This window comes from Manis pentadactyla, chromosome 12, assembly GCF_030020395.1.
Source record: "Manis pentadactyla isolate mManPen7 chromosome 12, mManPen7.hap1, whole genome shotgun sequence".
Lineage (NCBI taxonomy): Eukaryota > Metazoa > Chordata > Mammalia > Pholidota > Manidae > Manis > Manis pentadactyla.
In genome coordinates, this window is record NC_080030.1 from 109,680,414 (window position 1) to 109,706,621 (window position 26,208).

Below are 26,208 nucleotides of genomic sequence, written 5' to 3' on the forward strand. Positions count from 1 at the left end.
TCAAAGATAGATTCTTTTGACACTGTTCATTTTAAGTTGGTTTTAAACAGTAAGTTCTCAAGATGTGATAAGGCAGGACCTTTTTCTTCCATTCCCATGCCTAATATTAAATCTCACTTCAATGTAGTCTAAAAGCTTCATTTAAGATATAAAAGTTCTTCATAAAATTAAAAAAATACTTAAATAAAATGTATTTACCACAAGAATAAACAAACTGGGAAAAATACTTGCAGCTTCAGTCACATACAGAAACCAATTTTCCTAATATACTCTTCGGAATCCATAAGCAAAAGATTGAGACTCACAAGAGGAAGTGGGTAAAAGATAAAAAGCAGTGCCCTGGAAAGGAAATACAAACTGCTCCCAAGCATATGGAAAGACCATCAACCTTGCTCATAATAAAAGAAATGCAAATTAAAACAGAGATCCATGTTTTTATCTATTAGATTGGAAAAAAATCAAAACATTTGAGAACATAATCTTGGTAAAGACATGAAAAAAGTCTCAAATTGCTGGTGGGAGTAGACACTGAAATTTCTGTATTACAGTTTTTTTTCTCTTGAAGAAATCCTTGTAAGACATTTAAAAAATGTAGTAAACAAGATACATGGAATCAAGTGGGGCTGTTGGTCATTTTCAAAAAACTGTTATAATTGTCTGCTTTTATAGACTCCTATTGATTCATATAATGAAACGGGTAGGTAGGTAAGTTTGATGATAAACACAGCAGTCTTCCTCTATCCGGTGCTTACCTCGTGACACCCTATCATGCACTTGGTGGGTGCACAGTAAACATCTGTTAAGTGAATGGAACCTAGACTATGCTGAGGGATGATGAGAATGGAATAAAACAAGAAAAAGGAATTAACTAAATGTATCTGAATTGTTGAGTAAGTTGCCTAAACGCAATACTTTTTCAAGAGCAGGGCACTCTCAAACTGACAAATATTTCCTGAAAAACGAACCAGCCAGCAATGGTGGTCTAGGATTGTTGTAATAATGGTCCCCACTGAGTCACACACTCTTAGGAAACCCCTCCCACTGACTCAAAAATCACTGACTCTGGGCTTGGCCATGTTTTTTCTTTTTTGGCCTATGAGAAAAGAGAAAATACATAGGGCTTGCCCTCACCTGCTGCTCCTATGAACCCTACTTCTGCATGCAAATGAAGGCTGGCCTGCTGGAGACACATCACCTCCCCAACCCGGGCCAACAGCCGGCCTCATATCCAGACATGTGCCTGAAGCCATCTGAGACCCCTCAGCGGACTGCAGCCATAGAAGCCAGCCCAGCCAGAAGCAGGAGCAGAACTGCTCAACTGAACCCATCCCAGAATCACAGGCTAACAAATAGTTATTGTTTTATACCACCAAGTTTTGGGGAGGTTTGTTATACAAAAACTGATACAAATGGAGAGGGGATAGGAATGGTGGTCAAGGAAAATTTGTTTTACCTGTTTGTTTTTTTAAATTTCACAATGAAAATATATTCATATACTACTTACTTAAACCAGTATCACCTTATAAACAATACATAAGACAAAATAATTCAGTCCAAATGGGAAAATGAATTTGAGAGGCAACATTAATAATGTTCAGGAAAAAAAAGGGTCAATAAAGTAGCAAGGTATACTATCCCCAAAAAAGAATGAGTAAGAATATATTCACGGTCACTGTCATGTCTCAATGGCTACTATCAAAATCTGGAAGTGTTAGGGGATACACATTTCAGATTTTGCTTCTTTGCTTCCTCTGTTTAGGCAGATAATAGCCTAATACACATTTCCTCATTTTAATCCTCACATGCTTTAAGGTAAACATATACTGAATAACTTCAGGTGAAGTTATTAACCTCTTCATGTCTTAATTTCCTCACCTATAAAATGGGAATAATAATGCCTATTTTATAGGCTTGTTGTGAAGATTAAAACACAACAGGGCACACAGTAAGGACTCAGTAAATGGTCTATAACCTGTTAGTAAAATGATGTAAAATTAAGGTCTTTCAACTAACCTGGCTTCTATTTTAAAATCACTAAGCATTATCAACCAAGTGTGAGTCATCAAGATAAATCTGAAAATCTTTCTAATGACTTCATGAAGAAAATTAAAAGATGTTACTAAAAAAAAACAAAACAAAAACCAGAAATATATGCAGAAAAAAATACAGTGAAGAGAATTGAAACACCAAGCGATAATCAATTGACCTGGTCCACATTCTACAATCAAAAGTAGGTTTAAAAACCAGAGGCTTGAATTTTTGTGTTATGAATTCACAGAAGGCAGAAATAAGAGAGCAATACATCCTACTGTTACTTTCACCGTGACCTTTGGTGCACACACTTTCAACTTGTTCTACCATTGTTTGGAAAAAAGAAGGCACTACTAATGGCTTTGGAAAATAAGGCTCTTTCACAAGAAATACGTTCAACCTAATTTGCAGCACTGGAAAACTATAGTCACTCCTTTATCAATGGCTTGACACTGCTGCTTTTCAAGGCAAGATCAAGCCTGGACACTTTTCTGTCAATATGTATACAGTAGTTAAAAAAGAAAAGTCAGGCCTAGGTGGGGTACTTATAAAAAAAAATAGCCTATTTTTTAAGAGTGTTTTAAACAGATAATTACTTAGCCTGCAGACATATGAATCAGTGACCAACTGTAAAAAGCCTTACACCACAACATGCAGGAATTTTAATACATCCTTCTGTGATGAATGGACAAATGCAACAAAAATTCTACTTTTCATTTCAATTCAAACATTTTTTAAAAAGAGTGCTTAGTATGTATTAAGAATATGGCAGCTTCTGGAGTTAGAAGGGTAAAGGAAGTATCACGCGTTGCTACATACCCCAGACATTTGCTAATTACTGTGTTTAATACTAATAACAGAAAAAGGTAGAAATTGTTAACACTCATTTTACAGAGGAGGAAATTAAGGCTCACAGAAGAAAATAACTTGCCCAGGGCCTCTCAGCAGAAGGGGTGGGGGGCGTTAGGGCAGGGCAGGCACACAGGGGCAGTGCCATGTGACTATCCCTACAGACAAATACAACACTCGCTCGATACAGTGAATCCTTCATCAGCAACATGAAAGGGACTTAGGGCTGTGGGAAACCAGAGATAATCTTTGGGAGTGCACAAAGGAGTCACAGAAGGCTTTAAAGAGGTGAATATTTGAGATGTTACTTTACGGATGAGCAGGATTTATTAACGTCAATGCCAAGGCTCACCCCCACCCCCCTCATCCCCAATATATTAACCAAAATAAATTACTTACTTGAAATTGAGAAAAACAATTTTGAGAGAAATCTTCCTCAGATATATTATTCCATAGTTTTAAAACAAATAATATGATGACAGTTTAATTTTTAGGTTGCTTTTATGTGGCTTGTCTTGGTTTTTATTCTGAAATGAAATTTAGGTTAGTCATTTTCTTGTTCTGAGAAACTAGGAGTATGCCAACATGTTTTAACTTCACATTTTTTCACATATCAACATGTACTCTTACTTACAAAGTCTTTCATTATCTCAAACAAAACCTAATTTAATATATAAATTACTCTAAGTATATAAATACATATGCAAAATAAGGTATTTCTTTTAATTCTGTTATACTTCCTTGGCAGTGGTAATAAATGGAAGAAGAATAGAAAACTTTTATTATACTGTTATATATTACACAAACATTTTTGAGGTAACATGCTTCCTTTTATTATTTGAATAGTTTATATAGTAAATGCTCTCTCAATCCAAAGAAAATTAAATAACTGCCCCCAAGGAAATTGACCTCAAACTCTTAGTATTTCCTGCAACTATCATCTAAAAAGAAAATGGAATTGGGGGAAAAAAAAAACCTCCAATTTTTTTCCAAATGACAATTTCTTCTAAAAACTTCCAATGACAATTACTAACCCTTTTTTTTTCAGAATTTACTTTGCTAGGCATATATTCAATTTCTGCTGCAGGAAACAGTCCAGTTTGCCAGTACTAATAAAGCAACAAAATATTCTTCATAAAAAATATATATTTAAAAATCTACAGAGAACCAGAAGAAACACAAAATCATCTGGGAAACTGAAAATGACCAAAAACAAACAAAAAATCACCCACACACCAAGAAGTTAAACAGACTGTCATTAAGAGGGTTTTCTTTTTACTTATAATTCGTTTTGCTCTCAAAAACCACTTTATATTGGGATGGTGGAATTTTTTTAAATTGCCTAAGATACCTACTCCCGTCTTACCTGTCTCTTACGTGGAAACTCTAAGTTAACACAATTTTACCTAAGTTTGCTGTGCCTTAAATCCCATTATTTCCTCCCTTACTTAGTATCACTGTGGTGTTAAAAGGGCACCAGGTAGCAATGTGACATACACTATACCACATCTCACATCTTTATCAGTTTCTAAGTATTTCTTTGAAATACCTAGGGCGAAACCAAACATCCTTTGAAGCCTATTTAACAAATAACAGACTCAAACCTGAATGATTTTTCACTCTTTATTTTTAACTGAACAAATTCTAATTCAATTAACTGTAAGACTAGAGAAAATTTATTATAGTACCACAGAAACTTAAAACATCTCCTGACACATTCCTTTTTCCTTTGGAAAACTATCAATTTTTGTTTCTATCTGTTCTAAATTCCTTTTGCTACAGCCTAACCTTTATTACTTCTTTTTTTTTTAAAGGCAATAGCTACAATCATCACAAAACAAACCCTACTATAACCTATTCTAAAGGAAGATTCTAAGCACTACTGGGCACAGTAGGCCCTAAAGATCTCTAAGTTGTGCATGTGCAGTCCCTCTAAGGTCCCATGGGTCAGTTTCCCAATCACCACCGAGGCTCCTGCAGTTCTCCCAGCAGGTGTGGGGGGCTCGTGTCAAGCAGCGTGAGCGGAGAGTCAAGATGCCCAGTTTTCAGACCCAGCCCCACACCAACCATCTATAGAGGACACTGGACAAATTTCTGAGCTTACCTATCCAGATTTCTGGGGTTTTTTTAACAAAAAAATAGAGGATTTGACCAGAATAGCATTTCCCAACCCTTTTCACATTGTAAATAAAGTTTGTTAAGCACACTGGCCAACAGGAAGGCATTTGGAGGCATCGACATTGGTCTTGGGAAAATAAAAAGTTATCACATTGTCTTTATGGAATCATAGAAGAAAAATTAAAATTTAAATGTTTATAATAATATGAATAAACTTCAACTCCAATCTTTTTCACATCGGGAACAATATTTCAAAGTAACAATGATGCTGTATTTTTGCAGAACACACGGGTACTGTTAGGCAGTCATCTTGCAGCATGCTAAATGGCACATCACATACATGGCTAGGAGGATCCAATATAGGCAGATACAGAACTTTCGGCCTAGAGCCGAGCACCCCCACGCAACATCCCTGCTACCCTGTCCTCTCATTATCAGCATGCTGCACCTCGCGCTCAGTGATATGTTCCACGGACACCTGGAATACAAACGCCCTTAACAGCTCCGTGATCCCTTCTCCACAAGAGGCAACTACATACTTGTGGCTGGCAGGAGATTCCCAGTAGCAATGCACCTCAATTAAGGCACTTAAAATGTCAAAAGGACAGTAACTGTTGGCTGTTGGTCATCATGCCATAGTTTCCTGCATACACACACCCCCACTCTAAGTCCATCCTCCAGCATAACATCATCAGGAAACTCTGAATCAAATGATTTCTAACAAAACCTAAAATTAACCAGTATTGCAGTAATCACTTGACAACTGTTTACAACTACTGTGGTCTTTTATTTTTGTTACTCCTTATCAGTTTCTGCAAGTACAACATAACTTAAAAAAAAAAAAAAACTTTGATTAGTTATGACATGCACATAGTGAAAAACTGAAAAATACTCAAATTACCAAACAGTATACTAAAAACAGTTTAGTCTCTTATGTTTGGCCTCTAAGCCACCAGTCCCCCCTCACTGGAGGCAACTACTATTACCAAACTTCATGTATCCACATATGTGTGTGTGTGTGTATGTGTATGTATATATATATATATATATAGGTGTAGATGTTTTATACATACGCACACACACACATATTCAAACCATACAAATGGCAGCACACTATACATTGAGTCTTACCTATTTTTTCTCTTAATATAACTTAGACATGGCACCACAGCAATGCACATAGTGCTGCCTCATTAAAGGGCTGCCTAGTATTCCATTGAATAGATATACCGTATTTACTTAACCACTCCCCCAATGATTTATTATGTTTCACTTGTTTCCAATTTTTTGCAATGACAAACAATGCTGCCATAAATATTTTTACATGCTGATATATAATATCTTTTTGAGAGCAAATTCCTTGAATGAAATTACTAGATCAAAACATTTGTATGTTTTAAAATTTGAAAATGATTTCCAAATTGCTTTCCACAGAAAATGAACATTTTATATTCCCACCAGCAATATACAAGAATGTCCACTTTCCTTTCCTCTCACTCTCCCCAAGTTATACTATGTAATCAATCTTTCCTAATTCAACAGGTCAATGGTATGTTGTAGTTTTAATTTACATCTTCATTATAAATAAAATTGCACATATTTTCATATGAATTGTGCTCATTTTTTCTACTGGATTATTTTCCAGGTGCTCTTTTTATATTAAGAGGAAATTAGTTCTTTGTGAAGTCTTTTTTTTTAACTTTATGATCTTTTTCTCTATACAGAATTTTACTTTATGTTGTAAAATTCAGCAATCTGGTTTCAGTTGTTTCACACTTTGAAAACCCTCATCATGCCTAGATTAAATGTAATTATCCTACTTTTTTTTTTCACATTCAAATCTTCTAACTCATCTGGAAGGCAACTTTTTATTTTTCCAAATGACTGGGTATCTCAATACTGTTTATTAAATAATTCTTCTTCCCTTACTGATAGGTAAGCATCCATTATCATATACTAAGTATTCTTACATATATTTTAGTCATTTTCTGGTGTCTGTTCTGTTTCACTGCTGTCATGTGCCAAAACCACGTTACTTTTCAAAACATTTTAAAATTAAAATCAGTTTACATATAAATGGGTATAATAAAACCATAAACTACTGGTTTGCTTTGCCATAAGAATCATTTTGCAGTTCCTAAACTGAATTGATGTAATCAAGTTCAGTACTATGATCATGCAGTCACACATTTTGGCTGATACATATTCTGGAGCCCAGTTTGAACCTCAAGTCATTTTTACTTTATTTCTGAACCATAATTAGAAAGCAGTTTTTCCTTAAGTTTGTACACAGATTTTTTTTTTTTCAAATTGTAAAATCAAAACACACTTTCCAGAGATAACCAACCTTTACATTTTGGTGAAATTTTTTCTGCATTTTTAATAAATGTTTTGTAAACTGGTTTTTTTCCACGTAGTATACTGACAACAGTTTCCTGCATTAGTTTATTTTAAAACATTATTTTTAAGACAAAAATTCTATTATATGAATATGCCCAATTTATGTAACCATTTCCCAATTCTTGGGCATTTGGGGTTGTTCTCTATGATGATTATCATCTATTGATTAGCCCGTGTAACAAATGCTTGATTTTTATACACCATGGTAAGTAAGCATTGACTGTATAATGGTGAACAAAAATGAACATACTACCAGCATTTATGGAGGTTATTGGGAAAAACAGATGTTAATCAACATATATAAAATTACAACTGTATCATGTGTTATGAGGGAGAGTTCATGGAGCTTTGAGAGTCTATGATGGGGAAGGCTTCCCTGAGGAAAGATTAATCGGAATTTAGGTAAAAGAAAAGGAAAAACATTTTAGGCAGAGGGAACAGCAGGTACGAAGGCCTCATTGTGGGAGGGAGCATGGCAAGAACGTAAGGGACTGAAATAAGGCCAATATGGCTGGAACACAAAGAGCAAAGCAAGAAGAACATGGCTCAAGCCATGACTGGACAGAAAGGTAGGGCCAGACTATGCAAGACCTTCCAAGACATGTACACGCCACCACATAAGACATGTAGCTTTGTCCTTAATCCTAAATGCAATGGAAAGCTACTGAAGCATATCAAGTAGTAGGGTGATAAAATCAAGTTTGCATTTTGAAAAGATCCCTCTGATTATAGTGTAGAAAACAGATTAGAAGGGAACAGAGTGGATTAGGGTAGGCCAAGATTAGGAGGCTATTGCAAACTCATCCAAAAATACTAGTAGTTTAGACTAAGGCGGTAATGGATAATGAAAAGAAGTAGATGGATTCCAAAGATAATCAGATTTTGCCAAAAGATATACATTCGTAGATTAAAATCCCTAAAACTAGAAATATTGGGTCAAGAAACAACATTCCAAGGATTCTAATATGCATTGCCAAGCTGCCCTGATGAGAGCAGTTTTCTCTTCATTTGTTAATTACCTTGTATCTGTTCCTCCATCAGAATTTTAAAATTCTTTTGAAATTCCTTTAAAATGACTTAATCCATACTTCCTTCATGAAGCCTTCCCTGACTCCCCTTTTTGCCTGCAAGGTGGTCACTGAGCAGGTCCTCCATTAAGTCCTTGCTTTGTTTTTTGTTACACTCCAATCAAACTATATTTTACTTATGTTTACATGCCTCTCATCTCTACTCCATTGTGAGCTTCTGGCGGGTAAGAGTTCTCCATACTGATGACACCTAACAAATAGCTCAATATGCATAGTAGGCTCTCATTAAATGTTTACTGAATGAACTGAGTCACACACTACCAGTTCCTACTGTGTTCATAGATTCAAGAGGGCTCCTGCTTAAGCCTCTGATTTACTGATTTTTAATCAAATATAACAGAGAAAGCCAATAAAAGCTGTTACTCAGGGTTTCAAATACCTACTAATTAAAGTGACTAATTTGTGGTGAATCACTAAATCTCAGTAGTGTTCCTGAAAAATCTTTAATAATTATATTAAATAGATATTATGCATTCTTAAAAATGGCTTTTTAATGGTTTATTTAAAAAAGGCTATGAACAAGACTTAGAGAAATTATTTGTACTTTTGAGTTGTTGAAATATGCAGTTTTCATGTACTCATTTTAAACCTAGTTAATAATCCAATTTGCAAAAAAAAAGTGAGGATATTTTAAGCAGCTACATACATCTATATAGCATTTTAGAATGATCAATTTCTTGTGCTGAAAAACCTGATTTCATATTTAACAGCATCTAGAACAGTCTACCAAAGTTTTCACTAGCTGGAGGATGATTTAGGAGGGGAACGGCAGTGGCTCAGTGACCTTAAGGATGAGCAGCTCCCTCTAAGGTCTGTTTGGCCCACTTTGTTTCATTACTTGCTTTGTGAACATCACACTCTTTACTCCTTCCTACTCTGCATCTCAGCAGGGAAGCTTTTTGAAAGGTGATTCTGTTTAACCGGGTGCTAAGACAACTGGGAGCTAAGGTCAACCTGAAGTGAGCTGCATCAAGGAGCCAAGCAAGCTTTGTGATGAGGAAGCTGGACAGCTTTCTAGATCCACCTGAGTCAGGTCCTCACAATGAAGCCTTAGGATTTTACTTGAATTCCCAGAGCAGTCACACCCATATTCAAATCTAAGTGAAAAAAACATTGTCCTGTACTTTATTTATAACCTAGCTGCCCTCCAATAAAACAAGTTACCAAAATAGTTATAATACTCAATACTTTATATCAAAACAATGTTCAAGAGATTTAAAAAATGAGTAAAAGAAAAGCAGAAAAGGTTTTAAAAAAATAATTTCATCACTCATGAAGAAAATTTAAGTGATCTCTTAGGAATCAGCATCCTCAGTCAGCAGGGGATTAAACTGGTCAGTCAGGAGTTACCATTCAAATTTGCACACGACACTTTTCTTGGTAATTTTCCAAATTTCACCAACTTAAGATAAGAGAGCTTTTAAATCTAAGACAATTTATTTCTTAAATTATTCAAAATAAGTCCTCAAATCAGGACAATTGGAAGTTAACTGGACTGTTTTCTACAGTAGAAAAACTTTTCATGTAAAAATAGAAAAACTGAACTAGTAAAAGTGTAATAATCAGTTCAGAATTTATCATATAAATCTGAAATGGCCACTTTATTTGGGAGAAAATTTCTTTTGCTGTTATTTTTCCGGGCTTCATTTACATAGCAAATTCAATTTAAAAGCATCTTTTCTCCAAACCAAGGTGAAAATTAAGGACTTCCAAAATTAACTACTATAAAGAAAGTCTTAATTTATGGCACTTTTTGTAACATAGATTTATCATGTTACAATATTTCATTAACTTATTTTACTAATTAGTAAATATATAAACAGCTTGTACTTTCAAACAATAAATGTCTTCATTAAAAATTCTAGCATTCAGACTTTTACTAAGCCAGAACAAGGACTTCTATGTATTAATTATTTTCAAGTTTTATTTTACAGAATGGACTGGACTAGTTTTTTGGGGGAAGAGAATTCAGAAGCAGATAATTGTGCAGTTTTTGTTTATGGTTAATTAATACTAGTTTTTAGTTTCAAATTACTAGTATTGATGTGCTAAAAATACAGCGTGATTTCTGAAAACTATACACAATGTATGCCAGTGACTTCAAATTTTTTCACCTGTTGAGGAAAACCAAAATTTTTGTTTTAAACTTTGAACTATATATATAGCAAATTCATTTTGATAACCTTTAGTAACTTGGAAGTTTGTGTTTCTCTGTAATCGTTTTATATATTTCAATATATATACAAATAAGTCTTTTATATTTATTTACATTATGCTTTTTGAGATAGATATATATATGTATATGTAAAAAAAGTTTGGGTTTGCTTTTTTTAACAGGGGAGGTAACTTATTGTAAGATGTCCAGGAGGGAAAGATAAGTATTTCTTATTATAGACTAGTTTACGTCAATTTTTTAAATATCGAGAAACACAAAAGTATACCATATTCCTTATTTTTTCAAGAATATTTTCTCACGTAACTGAATTGTTGCTGGCTCACAGTGTAACTCATTTATTTCCAGAAACAACTTTCCTATAAAACAAGAGTTTGAACATCAATCAGGGATACAGACTTAATGACGTGTAGAGGGAAAAAAATTGTGAAAAGTCATCCAAATCACGCAAACTAATAATACACAGAAAGGCCGCTGTGCATCCTCTCAGCGTGCCGCTTTGTAAGGTAGGTATCTGGCTGCAGGGAGCCCCTCTATCAGCATCTGATTCTCCCCCTGCGCCCGACGTGAGAACAGACAGCGTATCACACTGAGATTCCACTGAGAAACAACGACACCACCACTCTGGTTAAAAGGGCGGAAAATCTATCTTTCAGAACACTATCGCCTCTATTTTCTGGCCTCCCAAGTTTCAAGCGTTACATTTTCAACAAATTGTTAGTAGCGCTTGTCTTAAAAATCCCCACTTACAAGGTCCACAGCACCATCTCTTTCAGTTTTAAAAAGGAACAGCCTACCAAACCTCACTAGCGACGCTTGAATTTTAACAAAGAGAATTCGCATTAAAAGGTCACTGCTCGGACGGAGTGCGGCTGAGCCCAGATTCGGGCTACAGCGGGAGGCCGGCCGCCGGGGAGGGGGCTGCGGGACCAGCCGCAGGCGATAGCCCGTCCCGGAGGAGGGCGGCCATCGCGCCGACACCGCCCGCCCGCGGGCCCGGGCTGCCGTCCCCGCAGGCCCGCCCCGGCCGAGCGCGGCGCCCACGCGGTGACCCAGGTCTCCCGACCCCGCCGCCCGAAGCCCGGCCTGCACCCCGGGGTCCCGCCCCGCTCCCAGGAGCGCCGCCTCTCCGCGGGGCAGCGGAGCGCTCGGCGAGAGGGGTGACGGCCGCCGGCCCCCCAGGCCCGGGCGCTGGGGCCGCGGGCTCTCTCGCGGCCGCCGGCCCGTCCTCCGCGGGAGGCGGCGCTCGCTCCCCGCCCGCCGCCGGCCCTGCGGCCCCAGCGCGCAGCGCAACCCCAGGCGCCCGCCGGCGGGCGGGGACGCAGCGTCCGCGCGGACCCAGGCTGGCGCCTCCGTCACGCGCCGGAACGAAGGCGCGGCGGCGGCGGAGAGGGGCCGCCGCAGGGCCGGCCGGGGCGTGCGCGCGTGTGCGCGGCGGGGAGGGCGGCTCGGGCGCCCCGCCGGCTCCCGCCCGCGCCCCGCGCCCGCTCACCTGCCGGGGTCGCCCCGAAGACTCGCACCACCGGCACGCTCCGGACCGGGGCCTGGCTGAGCGGCGCCTGGCAGACGTCCAGCCCCCGCAGCGGGCTCGCCATGTAGTAGTCGGCAGTCACCAGCCTCACTGAAAACATGTTCGCCGCCGCTGCCACCGCCTCCTCGTCGCCCGCGACCCGGCAGCGGCGGCGGCGCCTTCCGCAGGGGCGGCCCCACAGCCGCGACGGCGCCCCCTCCCCTCACGCGCAGGCCCCGCGGCCGCGGGCCGGGTGGGGCGCCGCGGGCACCGCCGCCGCCTCAACAGCGCCCGGCGCGGGCCGGCAGGAGAGACACCCTGGCGCTTCCTTCGGTGCTGGAGCCGCCGCCGCCGCGGGTCACACGGGCTCCTCGGTCCCAGGCTGCGGCGCCTGTTGCCATGATGATGATGTCACGGACGCAACCACCGGGGGAGGGGAGGCCGGCGCGCGGCGGGGGGAGGGGACGCGGCGAGAAAGGGCGGGCGCGCCGGCTTCCCTCCCCGCCCGAGCGAAGCGAGGGAGGCGGCGGGCGCGCCGCTGGGCCCTCTGGGCCGGCGCTCGGCTCGGGGGCCGATGGCTCGGCCACTGAGGGGGGAAGGGGGCGGCGGAGCGCCGAGGTCGCGGAGGGGCGGGCGAGCGGGCGTCCGCGTTCAGGCCCGCTGGGGCGACTCGGCGGGAGGGGCCGCGGGGCCGGCGCTCGTCTCGCCGGCGGCCATTTCCCACCTGCAGAGGAGGCGGGCGCGGCCGCTGAGACCGCCCCGCACACGGTAAGCGCGCCCGCCCGCGGCCGGCGACGGGCTGCGGGCCCTCCTCGGGTGTCGCGGCGGCTCGGCGCGCGGCCGGGGGCCGGACCCGCGGGCTGCGGCCGGTGAGGGGCCGCCCGCCGCCCCTCCCGAGCGCGCGGCCCCGCCTCCTCCGCGGCGCTGCGGGGTCTACGCGCGGCCCCTGCGCCCGGCTCACGGGGCGACCCGGTCCGCGCGGGGCCCGCCTGCTGCCCCTCCCTCGGGAAGCGAGATTCGGAGCTTCCGAGAAATGTTCGGCCGAGGAGGCCCCTGAAAGCGCCCGCGTTAGACACAGCCTCCCAGGGTCGTCGCGAGCAGGTCGCGCGGGTTTGCCGCCCGAAAGCGGGTGGGCAGGGCCGTGAGGCCGAACGACTTTACCCCGGAGGAGGCTGGGAAGTAGGGGCGCTGCAGAAGCCGAGCGGACGGGAGCTCCAGGCGGCGGGGCCGCCGTGGCAGAGCCACGGGGTTTTCTCTGACTCGGCGCCGGTGCTGGGCGTGACCTTGCACAAATAATTCGGTGTCTTGAGGTCTCAAGTTTCCTCTTCCGTAAAACTAAAGACACTCTTCCCAACAAAAAGATTTAAGCAGTGGGAGGCAGAAACCATGGTTTCAAGTGTGAAATACGCCCGCGAATTAGGACTTCGGACCTTACATGTGCCCAGATCAGAGACCACTCTTCCGCTCCCCTGTGTTGCACAGGTGCATTGTAGTGATTAGTGGGTCAGCTTGCCTTTGAAGTGACGCGAGTGACCGCTGTGGTTCCTCCAAGGGGCAGGTCCCTGGTGAGAAGCTGGCTGTGAATTCCGTGGGTGATGCTAATACAAACGTGGGCTCCAAGGCATTTGAGACTTTGATTATACTACAGTAATTAGCCTGCAGTTTTCATCCTTGGAGCATGGTGAAAAACGTAGTAGGTGCCAAGAACTCTACCAATAATCAGGAAATCACCTAACATTTTGAAGGGTCAAAAGTCTAATTGATTAGAAGGCTGTGGAGGTGATTTTTAAAAAGCACTACCATACTAAAATGCATTTTCTATTAAAATAAATATTTTGTACAGGCTTAATGTCAGATGCACAATACCGGTGATTCTCAGTATTCTATGGCACTAGAGTGTTCTTTAAAATTTAATATTTTGGCCCGTACTGAATGACATTTTGGGGGATGGGGCCTGGAAATCTTTATTAGCAACCCCACCCACCACTCTCATGATTCTTAATATATAATTGAGAATGCCCATACTATTTTATAATCAAGTACGTACATATTTAAATTATACTATTCCTAACTAGAAAAAGGTAAAAGCATCGAATTCACAGATTAGCTTTTTCTAGAAAAGGTTTTCAACATCATTTAAGAAAAGGCAGTTGCAGCCACAATTAAAGTCCTTCAAAAACTCCGAAGAAAGAATGTTCACTCCTGAAGAAAAACATTTGCAGCATGAAATTAGGATATCATGTCCATTGTATATAATTGAGTTTAAGGTGATGCTCAAATTGAAAACTTGAGAATACTCCCTTAATTAATCACTGTCAAATGTGTTTTACAAATATGTACTCCTAAAGTAAGAAAGTCTTGGAATTTTGAGTCAGAATGAAAATTTTAAACCATAATTTACTGGCTAAATGGTTTTGTACATATCACTTTATTTTTTGGAGTTTGTTTCCTTGTCTGTGAAATGGATAGTAATGACTGTTTTAACTTCTCAGGGTTGTTACAAGGTTCAAATTGGGGAATGTATGTGAAAGAATCATAGTAATCTGTTGACATCCAGGCATTTAACTCACCTAAAAACAGTAAAATCATTTGTAACCGTCTGATCTACATACAGTGTGAAATATGCCAAATTGAACCCTATACTTAATATACTTAAAGAGTCTCTTTTCATTTTGTTTTTGTTGATGGGCTTCTGTTTGCCAGGTGATTTGAGATGCCAAAAGAAACAAAACAGGCATGGTCCCCACCCTTAAGGAGTTTACAGTCTAGCATCCTAGAAATGTATTTTAGTCATATCAGTTGACATTTTCTCTTCTAGTTCACCAACGTATCTTCATCATTCATGCATGTAGTAAAAATTCATGCAGTAAAGATGGCCAGCCTTCTTTTCCAATACTGTTCAATGCTGTTAACATCTGCTTGTTAGCAATTTATAATCTATAACAAAGAAATGGCTACCATAATTTTTGGCAGTATTATAGAGCCAGTGTTCATTGAACCCCCTTCTAGCTTGCTTTTTCTGTACTTCAGAAGCAAGAAAATTAAAAGCTATAGTTCCCAGGCTCTCTTGCAGCTAGAGTGCTAGCAGGAGATGAATGGGGTGGTGTGGTAAGGAAGACCCTGATTTGTAGCAGTGGCCAATTTCCATGGTGTGAAATTTCCAAAGTGAAATTTAGTGTGTATGGCACTTTCTTCCTCAAGGTGATTTCACAGAATATGGAGTTGGTAAGGATGCTAACAGTCACAAGCTAGCTGTGAATATGAGCAATGTGATGCCTCAACTATATTTGGGAGATGGGATTTTCTGGAAGACTCTACAATGGAGGTGGCTGGTGGGGAGTTCTGGCATCTGTTTTTAGTCACAGGTGCTGACTGGCAGGGGCGCTGGAATGGGTGTCTGCTGGGACAGCCCTGTGACGTGGAATCTGTTTCCTGGATGTCATTTCAGCCAAGTGTTGTCCGGGCCTGGTTCTCTGGTCCTCTTAGAGATCTGTGAGCTAAATACATAATTTGTGGGGATCCAGAGAAAATGAAAAATGTAGGGCCCCTTGTTCAAAAGCAAGAAAAAAGTGTCATTGTATGTACTAAAATATAAAGCATTTTTCCCCTTCTGTCATGTTTTCCTTGACTTAACGATTTTTTAATTTGCCTTTTAATGTCAAAATAAAGAAAAATTAGAATTTTAAGTCATTAGAATGAATTTTGCCAGTCATCTTTATATTGCACAATGCTATTTATAAATGCAAGTATAGTAGCATTTAATTCATACATGGAACCACCAAAATTACAAAATTCGTATTTCATAGCTTGTACATGCATATGTATTTTGTGCTTATCAAAACAGTGTAAATGCTGCACAAAACCAAATCAACTGTTTTTATTTCCCTTCTTGACATTCACACAGCCTAACAACCTAAGGAAGGACTAGAAGGAAAGGTAACTATGGGCTGCTTACCTTTCCCCTTCCTTCTGGGTCCTCATTTTCAGCATAAGTGGTAATACAGGGAAGTAACAGCAAAGTGAGGAAGGATATGATAGGGTTCTTAGGTCACTTGTGTTTTGCACCTGAAGCAAGTTCTGGCTCACACAAAGCATGGCCTCTTGGAACTGTCCGTACGTGTAACACGCCTGCCTGCACTCACTTTGTGACTCCCTGAGTTCCTGACCGCACAGACCCTTCAGAATCTTGTGCTCATTGGTCATTATTGAGGACTGTGTGCCAGTGGGGTGAGAGGAAGAAGGGGCCCACACATCCGCTACTCTGCTTGCACATATGAGCCATGGTACCACTGGACGTCATTTATAAAACAAACACTCAAACATTAAAGTACTAAGATTTTCAAAGTGATGACTGAAGAGCATTAAACCAAGCACTGGGCTCTATGACTGCACAGTTTGTATGCCTGTGAGGCTGACCCTGAGCTCAGTGTTTCTCAAGGGCGCTTCTGGTGTTTTGGGTGAAACAGTTCTTCACTGTGCAGGATATTTAACATCCCTGGCCCTGGGTACTACATGCCACTATGACAAAAAAAAGTCCCTATATATTTCTAAGTGCCCCCAAAGAGGAGTTACTGCTCTCCACTGAACTTGAATGGACTACACTTTGCAGTTAGGAGCCATGATCACTATAGATGCCACAAAGGTCATATGCAGTTTTTGCTAGTAATTCTCAAGCAGAACCAGAGTTAAAAAGATATCAAAATTCTCATATCTGGGAGAGGAGATTATTTTTCCCCTTGTCAGAAAGATAATACAACCTACATTGGTGAAAAAACAAATATTTGGCATGAAAGTTTCAAGGTGACCAGTGCATTTTAAGTGTCACATACATATAAATGGTAGTTGACTCCAGATGGATGGCAATTTCTGGTATTTTGGAAAAAGAGCGGAGAACCACAGAAATGCAAAGAAAACCATCTTAACTTTGATTATCTTCATCAATTGGCTGATGGGGGTAAAAAGCCCCCAGGATTGCCATAAGGTAGGATATATTTAACATATTCGATTTTGAACTTAGTTTCCTCGTGTGTATTTTTTTAAGTTTTAGTTCTTGATTTAAGAATATTAACCTTATAGCATGTTAGAGCTGAACAAGATTTCTGAGATCATGTCGTTAATTTTGTCCCTATTCTATTAGCCTTGTAGAGCTTAAAAGTTCTAGCTCTTCATGACCCTGTTTCTATGAACCTCAGTTTTCTCTTCAATAAAATGGGGATGATAACACGTGTTCTTAGAACTTAAGTCAGTTCACCACAACCAATTCGTTAAAAAGTAATTTTACCAAAGAATACATTTGTTAAACAAATTAAAGATGAATATTCCCTAAAACAAGTATTTGGTAAATATAACTGATTCTTTGGCAAATAAGCTTTCAGCAGATTGGACTGTTTTCCACCTCTGTTGGGCACATTATAAGGATTAAATATAAAGGAGTAAATAATGAGAAGACCTATTTACAACCCTCTTCACTGCCTTCCCACCACACTCCATCTTACACGTCAGGAAGCTGAGGCCAGTGAAGTCTGTCCAGTGAGAAGCCATGCTTTCTAACTCCAAGTCTGTTTCTCCAGTACTGTAGCGCATTCTGAGTGCTGTCTGCATACTTGTCCTTTCTGGTGTAGGAAACAGCCTTGTCAGGCCTCAGTTCAGCTCTCATCCAGGGCAGAAAGGCATAGCAATTTGACAGGATTCATATTTTCTTCCTTTTTAATTACTTGGATGCTATTGTTTGTTTTCTAGTAAATTCAGTGAGATTCAAGGTGAATTTTTCTTTATTTCATTCCTTTACTTTTAAAGAACTTAGTTTTCTTAGAGACTGTGAGGTCCAATGTCTGATGCATTTAGTCCAGTGGTCCTTAACCAGTGCGGTTTTGCCCAGCAGGGAACATTTTGGTGAAATGGAGTCTTTTTTTTTTTTTTTGAGAAATGTTTTTAAACAAAAATTTGTCATTCTAACTACTTTATTAAAATTAAACTATAATTGAAAAGGTGGAGATAAATCCCTAGATGACTACTATGTAAATCAAGCAGCCCTTACTGATTTTTACCACTAAAACAGAGTCATTTTTGATAATCACATCTGAAGGAGTGTGGCTGACATGTAGTAGGAGTTCGGGGTACAGCTGGACATCTTACAATGTGCAGCACAGCGCCCACAACAGAAAGAATTAACTGGTCCAAAGAGCCAGTAGTGCTGAGGCTGGAAAATCTTGATGTGGTCAAAGGGAGATCTTTGCCCAGCCCCCCATCCAGCCTCGCCTCTGTGAAACCATGACGGAAGAGAAACTGCCTCCTTCCCAGAGGTATTTGGAAGCCCTGAGTGTGCAGGGCAAGTGCTGGAGGCAACTGCTGGCTGCTCTACCCACTCTCAAAGGATTTCATGCAGGTTTCCCCAATTTATTCATAGGAACTGCCTGGGTGTAACAGGCACACAAATTATTGCCCGCTATAATCCACATTCACAATACAGGTGGGCCACGGGGAAGGCAGTAGAGCCCGGGGAAGGCGAGTAATGACCGTAGCATTTTACTGCACTCACTGACCGACTGCAGTGGTGGGGTGCGGACTTGATAATATGGTGAATGTTGAAATCACAGAGTTTATGTGAAACCATCATAAGACTGTATGATACTTTAGTTTAAAAAAGGGGGGGCATGTATTGCCTGAATGATTAATAAAGTGTTTTTTGGCTGAAAGACTGGGGTTCTGTCTTTTTTAAACTAAAGGGAAGTCAGATCGATCATTATGGTGAGAGTGCTCTCTGCTCTTCGCTTTAACCACCCAGTCACATGGAGAGGCAAAACTTCTTAGACAACTTTCAGCTCTTCCATTTCCATAAATTAGCCTAATCTTTTTAAGGGGGAGACCAATGAATTTATACATTAAAGACGATGTTTGAGGAGCAAAAAACAAGAGGCTTTCAGGATAATCTCAGAACCGGTCTCACTTAAATCACGTGTATCCAGAACTCATGAAGGAGAGCGTCCGGCCAAGAAGAGATCAAACACTCCTAGAGGAAGCTTAGATCAAATTCCCAATTTAAATAATCAAGATACAAAGTTTCGGAAGTAGATTGTCTGTATAGAGCAGGGTATCTCAGGGTAGTTTTCCCTGGCCCCAAAGTCCCCACCGTGCTCTTATATTCACAGCTTCAGTGGCATCCCAGGAAAACCTCACTAATGAGCTTTGTTACTGGCAATGAATTCTCCTGGGCTTTGGTCCTCATTTTATACCCCCTTTCCAAGGGCCAGGAAAGGCTATTTATTCTCAGATATGTACATACAGATAAACACTTATGTTTCCTTATTTTCTCAATAAAATGTATTTTTCTACTCTTAAAGTTTTCAAATGCAGAACATAGAAAATAAGGAAAAACGTAAAGAAAATATGAGATAATCCCACCCAGAGGCAGTCACAATTAACATTTAGTCCATTTTTTCCTAGAAAATTTTTCTATATACTGCATAGTGGAAAATAACCTTTGAAAAAAAATTATAGCAGAAGCATTTCTTACACAAATTAAAGTTCTTCATACTCATAATTTTAGTGGATGCAGAATATTCTTTGCTGTGGATATATATGATAGTTTACCATTTTCCCACTGTTGGCCAACAATGGAATTTCAAGTTTTACATTATTAAATACCCACTGAGCATTCATTCGCCCCATTTTGGATCCTACCCTTAACTTCCAAGGAACTTACAGGTCATTATTTGACAAGAACATCAGTTTTTCCCCAGCACATGCCATTTCCTTCTCTCCAAAGAAGAGAAAATTGTGTACGACACTCTTTGCCTGGTTTGCTCTTCGTCTCCCTGCCTCCTTTTGCCCGGTGAGTTCACGCTTCAGGTTTCAAGCCAAGGGTCACTTCCTCAGGGAAGCCCTCCCGAAGTCTGTATCTGATGGTGGTTCTGTTACACACTCTAATTGTGCTGTGTTCTTTTTTCCATAGCACTTACTCTGGTTGTAATGATCCATCATTTGTGTATTATTTCATTTCTGTTTCCCCCCTTGGACAAGAACACTACAATCATCTGGATAAGCATGGTTATTACATTGTTAGAGATACAGGTTGACTTACATGATTTCATTCATATCACTGACAAGATGCATTAAAACTTGAGATTGAAATACAATTAGTACAAAAATACTTGTGTGCCAGGCATTGTGTTAGATGCTGGGAGCATAGATTGTGACCAACAAGCATGATTACAGCCTCTTGGTGCTGATAGTCTAGTTTGGCAACTTCTGTAAAGCTAGGGCCTCTCTCACAACTACTCTGCTGTTGAAATGCAAAAGCAATCAACAAAACAAGTGAAGAATGTGTCTGAGTTACAATAAAACTTTATTTAAAAAGCATGCAGAGGGGTTGGATTTGACCTATGGGCTATTGTTTACTGACCCCTGGTCTAGTGGTCAAGATAGCCACTTAACAGATGAGTACTTCAAAAGACAGGGTGCAATAAAGTCACATGGCAGAGCTGCGCATCCTCGTCCAGGGAGAGAAATAAAGATTTCCTTGAGGAACATGGTTTTAAGATTTGAAGAAGAGGAGTTATCTGGATAAAAGTTGGGGCAACAGGCTCAGTAAAGACTTAGAGCATGGAAAGAGCAAAAGTAGGAAGTTGTTCCTTCTTAAGCTTGGTGAACAACAGGGGAAGGGAGTTGTGTAAGGATTGAGTGCAAAGAGTATTGAAAAGTTTTCAGGACCTCATGCTTGCCTGGAGGAAAGCGATGCCCGCAGGGGAGACAGAGAAGGGAAGGCAGGTGAGGCAAGGCGGCAGCTGGAGGCTCCAGGCCTCACACTCTAGCCTCCTTCCTCCAGATGTGTGGGATCTGCAGCTGGAGATATTAGCCTAAAGGCTATAGAAACCTCAGCAGACTGATGTACTTTCTGAGGTACAAGCTACAGACGGAGATCTATGTGTATACGGAAAGGACCGAGCTGAGGCCCGAGCGAAGAGTGAGGAGCTGAGTGAGGCAGGAACCGAATCAGAAGTGATAAGAGGTGGGTACACACTGCTGGCAAACAGTAGGAGCATAGTTGTTTTTGGTAAAGTGAATGAAAGGATAGCTTTGCATGACCAAAGAACCAAAGAAAGAAAAGGTTTCAGTAACAGGCTGGTCAGTTTTGCATGCTTAAAAAAGTCAGTATCGCTCCAGGCTAGTTTCCGTGGCAGTCTGGGAAAGGGTGCAGGCTGGGCTCAGCACTCCTGATACCCAAGCACAGGATGAGCCTGGCCTCCAATTCCGACCTCTAGGAAAAGTTAACCTGGCTCTTTTCTTTTCTTTTCTTTTCTTTTTTTTTTGGCATTGACTTTAAAAAATTTTATTTTGGTATCATTAATCTACAATTACATGAGGAACATTATGTTTACTAGACTCCCCCCATCACCAAATTACCCCCACATACCCCATTACAGTCTCTGTCCATCAGCATAGTAAGATGCTATAGAATCACTACTTGTCTTCTCTGTGTTGTTCAGCCCTCCCGTGTTCCCCCCCTCATTATACATGCTAATCATAATCTGGCTCTTTTCTTCTTAAATATTTCTGTGGGTAGGAAGAGGGACCTTCCTGTATCAGTACATGCTCAAAATAAAATTATTATAAAACTAGAATGGGAGCAAGATTTTTCACAGATTACAATGACACCAGCTCAACTGTTTTCTCTTCCCTTGGGCACCTATATTAAATGTGTATTTATTACTTAATTCTAAACTTTTTGAATTATTTTAACTTTTTGTTAACTTCTTATTGCTATCTTTCAAGCCCTGTGTTAGATGTTGTGATTCAAGAAATTGTGAGACATGGCTCTGCGCTCAGTATTGTGTAAGTGACCAATACACTGTCAGCGTCTTGACATGAGGAACCATATTTGACATTTCCTTGTTTTCTTGCACAGTATCAGACATGTGGTTGGCACTGCAGAAAGTTTTCCCCTGCCCTCTGCGTTGCACCATGTGGTAACCACTGAGCCTCTTCTCTACATGCACAAAACCTGCTGCTTTCTGAGGCAGACGGTGATACTCTGAAGGCATCAGAACGGTCATTCCAGCTTTGTGAAGGTGGAGGTTCTGTGTGTAAAGGTCAGCCTGTCAGTAAATAGTGCACCACTCTGCTCTTTCAAGATTATAAGAAACCTCTGTTTGTTTTTTTACATATAACAATTTTTTAATATAAAAAGAGTACAGGGAAACCTAGTGGTCTCACCATATTTTCAAATCAGAACTAGGCAGTTGAGTTGTAATTTATTTAAAAACACTGTCTCAAATTTATGACAGCGAGGAACTTCTTGCCTGATTTACAGGTAACTTCATTCTCCATTTGACTTGAGCAGGGAAGACCTAGCCTGTGGATGAAAAAGAAGCAGAGGTTCTTGCTAAATCTGAAGAGCAGAGCAAAGGTCAGTCTTAAGGATGGAGGGAAACATGCCTCGTTTCTCTTCAGCTGCTGCCTCTGCACTAGTATGAACTGTTTTGACTGACAGCTCATAGGTAAGGGGGATGGTTCTCCTTTCTGGAGTATCTAGTCCCCTGTGCTCAGCATATCCGAAGTCTTCCCAGACCTAATTTATTAAAGACTGGGACACAGTCCTTATGGTCTTGGCTTTCCCTTAACTCCCGTCCTCATACTGAGTGGATTCGCTGCCCAGGCAGAAGGCTCGCCTTGCACTGGCTTCCAAGTCCCTGATGCGCTCCTGTCCAGGGACCTGTAGCCACTCACGTCTGTTGCCACATCCTGGAGCTCGGGAGACACCCAGTGCATCTCACCTCTGATCCTAAATGCAGACTTCCCGCTCTGGCCAGGGCTCTCTCTCTGGCCGTCTCAGTCACTCATCCCAGCACAGCCGTCCTCGGGTCCCCGACATCTCTTGCCCACTGTGCTTCTGCCTCTCACCCCTCAGACTTCTCCAGCATGGGATCTCCAGTCCACAGGCTTCTTGCTTTTCTCCCTGCCAGCCTCTCCTGCCTTCTCTCCCTTTGATGTCTTTTACTTAACTTCTCTCTTGCTGAGAACCAGGTCTCCTTTGCCCTGTAGCCCTGCTACCACTCACCTGGCAAAACACCAGCTCTGACTGGGTGCCTCCCCCAGACTGCGGAATGTACCCCCAGAGGCTGAGTGCACCCACATAGAAGAAAACAATACTGCTGTGCAGACTGGCCTTTAATACTGTAAACTCAGGGCCACAGACTTCAGCTTGATCTCTGTCCACACTGCAGGGAAGGGTAGTGGTCCTTATAATGCAAGTCTCTACCATCTGAACCCCCTACTCCACATGCCAAAGTATAGTGTCACAAATTCTCCCCAAATTAGTAACAGGCTGAATCATTTAAATTACCATGACCCTCTCTCTGGTTCTCCAACTTAGCTTTTGTGCTTACTTTCCTGTTTTACTTTACAGTTTGGGGTCTAGTTTATCCAATAAGGTAAATTTCCAGTGTTTTTTATAATAATAAGTGATCAGTCAAAATGAACATGTCTCAAATGCTGTGGAATGAACTAATTGAAGGAAAGCCAGTCCCGGGGACAGTCACCCTTTTTAGAGAGGCTGTTGTGAGTCTCTAGTTGTGCCTCAGGGTCAGGGGACCGAGGCTCAGCCACCTCAGGTCATGTCATTCTCGCCTTCCCCAGCTTCCCCCATCTATCATTTCCAATCCCACAACTGTTCTAAAAACACATGCTTCGCTTCTTTTTAAAGTAGCAGGAAGGAGAGCAGTGGGGCTTGGGCAAGGAGCAGCGGTGGGCACCATTTGAGCGGGTCACCTGCTGAATGGTGGCGTAGCACACCGGCCAGAAGATGAGGCCCCACAGCCCAGTTCCCCCGCTGACCTGCGCGTGACTCAGTCTCTGCACCGCACTTATCCTGTGTGTGACATATGGATGGTGGCACTCATTTCTACTCCTATTGTCGTGAGGTTGATTTGCAGGTAATAAGTGAGTCAGTACCGCAGAACTGGTAAGCACTCAACTATAAGCTATTAATCATAATTTAGAGGCTGCTTCTGTATTTCCTAAAATACATTTATTCATTAACAAGAAAAGATGATGAAAGCTAAGAGCTACTTAAATTCCATTAACTGGACGTAAAAAGTAGACTTTCAGAACTGCAAAACACCCAAGAAATTATTTACACATCGGTTCTTAACCAGTAATATGCATCCAGTCACCTATGAAGTGCTGAAAAGCTGGTTAGCTCAGCCCTCCCTTCTCAACCCATCAGGTGTTCACAGGCAATTACAGTGCAGCCTTCCCCACAAGAGCCACCAGAATGGTTCAAGTTTTTCTATTTTACGATGAGGATGCTGAGGCTTATAATAAATGACTTGCCCACGACCCCACTGAGTAAGTGTGGTCCAGAGCACCTAGATCCTCGGCACGGGACCCTATTCTCCATGGTGCTTGCCAGAGACACTAGCTGTTAAAGACACTAATGTGGGAGTGCACCCTTCTTTCAGTAATATCAGATGAATAAAGAGGCTGTAAAAGTGTACTTTATTCAGCATTTAACTTAACCCAAAATATCAAAATTCATTTTGTAATTTATGCAGAGGACAACTGCACACTTACAACATGATTAAAAGGAACTTTGCTGTGCTTTTCATGTGGACATCAGTCTTGGCCACCATGCTTGCTGTGACCAGTACAGGGAGACACTGTGTGTGGTGGTTTTGCTCAGCCCAACCTCACAGACTGACAGGCAAGCTGGTGCTTTATAGGGCACGGTAGCTATAGGAAGTGAACTCCTCAGAACTCACAATAATACAATATGTATTTCTTATCATTAGGACTTTTTTGTTTTATATTAAAAAAAAACCTTTGTAACATATTCTTGGAATTTTCCAGTCTATGAACAGTTAATGTAGAGAAACTCAGTGGGTATTAGACAGTGTTCTTATTGTAGCTTTACTGATGAGTGACTAAAAGTCTAAAAAATGTAACATTTTTTTCTGAGTCTATTTGGTATGGGATACTATGATACATCTTTTAAAATAGGTTTCCCTTATCCATAATATAGAGGAATAAAAAAATATACTAGAAGTTGGATGTGAACTTGTGCAAATGTGGGAAACAAATGAAGATAATGGCAGAAGCAAGAAGATGGAGCACAAATTTAGTCTACCTCTCAAAGCACGTGTGTTTATATTTCAGTATATTTGCTGTTATAAACGTATTTCCGTGTCTGTGTTTCATTGCTAGAAATGATAAATGGCCATCAGCCCAACTCTAATTCTTAGGTGGCTCCATTTTACCAAAAAAGCACTCATTCAACTTGCTAAACACTGCACAAGTGCCTCGGGAGTCCACCACCCCAGATGCCCATCAGCCTGTTACTGAGCAACTGGCGCCTCTGTGGGTCTCTGCCCGATTTCACACCCTCAGCCTAAGTCATCTCAGGTTTGGCCTTTGAGTCTTTCTACTTGACGCTGTGTTTGGCTTCCTGGCATGTGACTCTGTGCTCATCCTGATCACCCTTGGTTTAGACTCGGTCTCCAACCCCAAGCTGCCAAGATCTATACCCCTGACTCCAGCAGTTCATGAATTCCTGACACAGACACTGACCTCAAGGCACTCGCCCCAAACACCAGCCCTGTGTTATAAGCATCCATTTATTCACCTGTTCCACAGGCTTCACTCATCACTATGTGTAAGTCACTAGTTTCTGGGCAAATGCAGAAAATTAGTGACAGAGAGCTCCTTAAAGCTCTTAAAATCTGGCAGGACAAGAATACAAGTATATAATGATAATTTAAGATAGTATGTGTTCAACTCTAATGAGGTATGTAAACAAATAAGACATGAATTAAGTAATGGGAGCTTCAAGTAGAAGGATCCTTAACCAGGGAGTTAAGGGTTTAGGGGTCTGAAGGGCCAGAAGGGCCTGGGCGGTGGGCTGTGGGTTAAAGAAGATCAAGAACACGGACCCCGTTAACTGGGCTTTGAAAGTAGAACAGCATAGACACCATGGGAGAAAGACATCCAAAAAGTGGAGCCCACCCATCCAGAGCAGAAAAATTTATGTTTTAAAAAACCTTAGG

General features: G+C 41.5%; 1 protein-coding gene across 3 annotated transcripts in view; it reads right to left on the reverse strand.

Moving 5' to 3' along the window:
• REV3L (REV3 like, DNA directed polymerase zeta catalytic subunit) overlaps nucleotides 1-12,752 on the reverse strand; it is a 169,275-nt gene extending 156,523 nt beyond the window's left edge. For 2 of the 3 annotated variants that reach the window (XR_005028267.2, XM_036902980.2), the window contains exon 1: nucleotides 12,152-12,752. Coding sequence is in view for 1 of the 3 variants with exons in the window: in XM_036902980.2 (XP_036758875.2) it covers nucleotides 12,152-12,290 (139 nt within the window). In the remaining 2 variants the exon portion in view is untranslated. Of the gene's footprint in view, nucleotides 1-3,279; nucleotides 3,411-12,151 lie in introns of those variants that run through there. The other variant, XM_036902981.2, reaches the window with a different exon arrangement.
• Nucleotides 12,753-26,208: the final 13,456 nt, after the last annotated feature.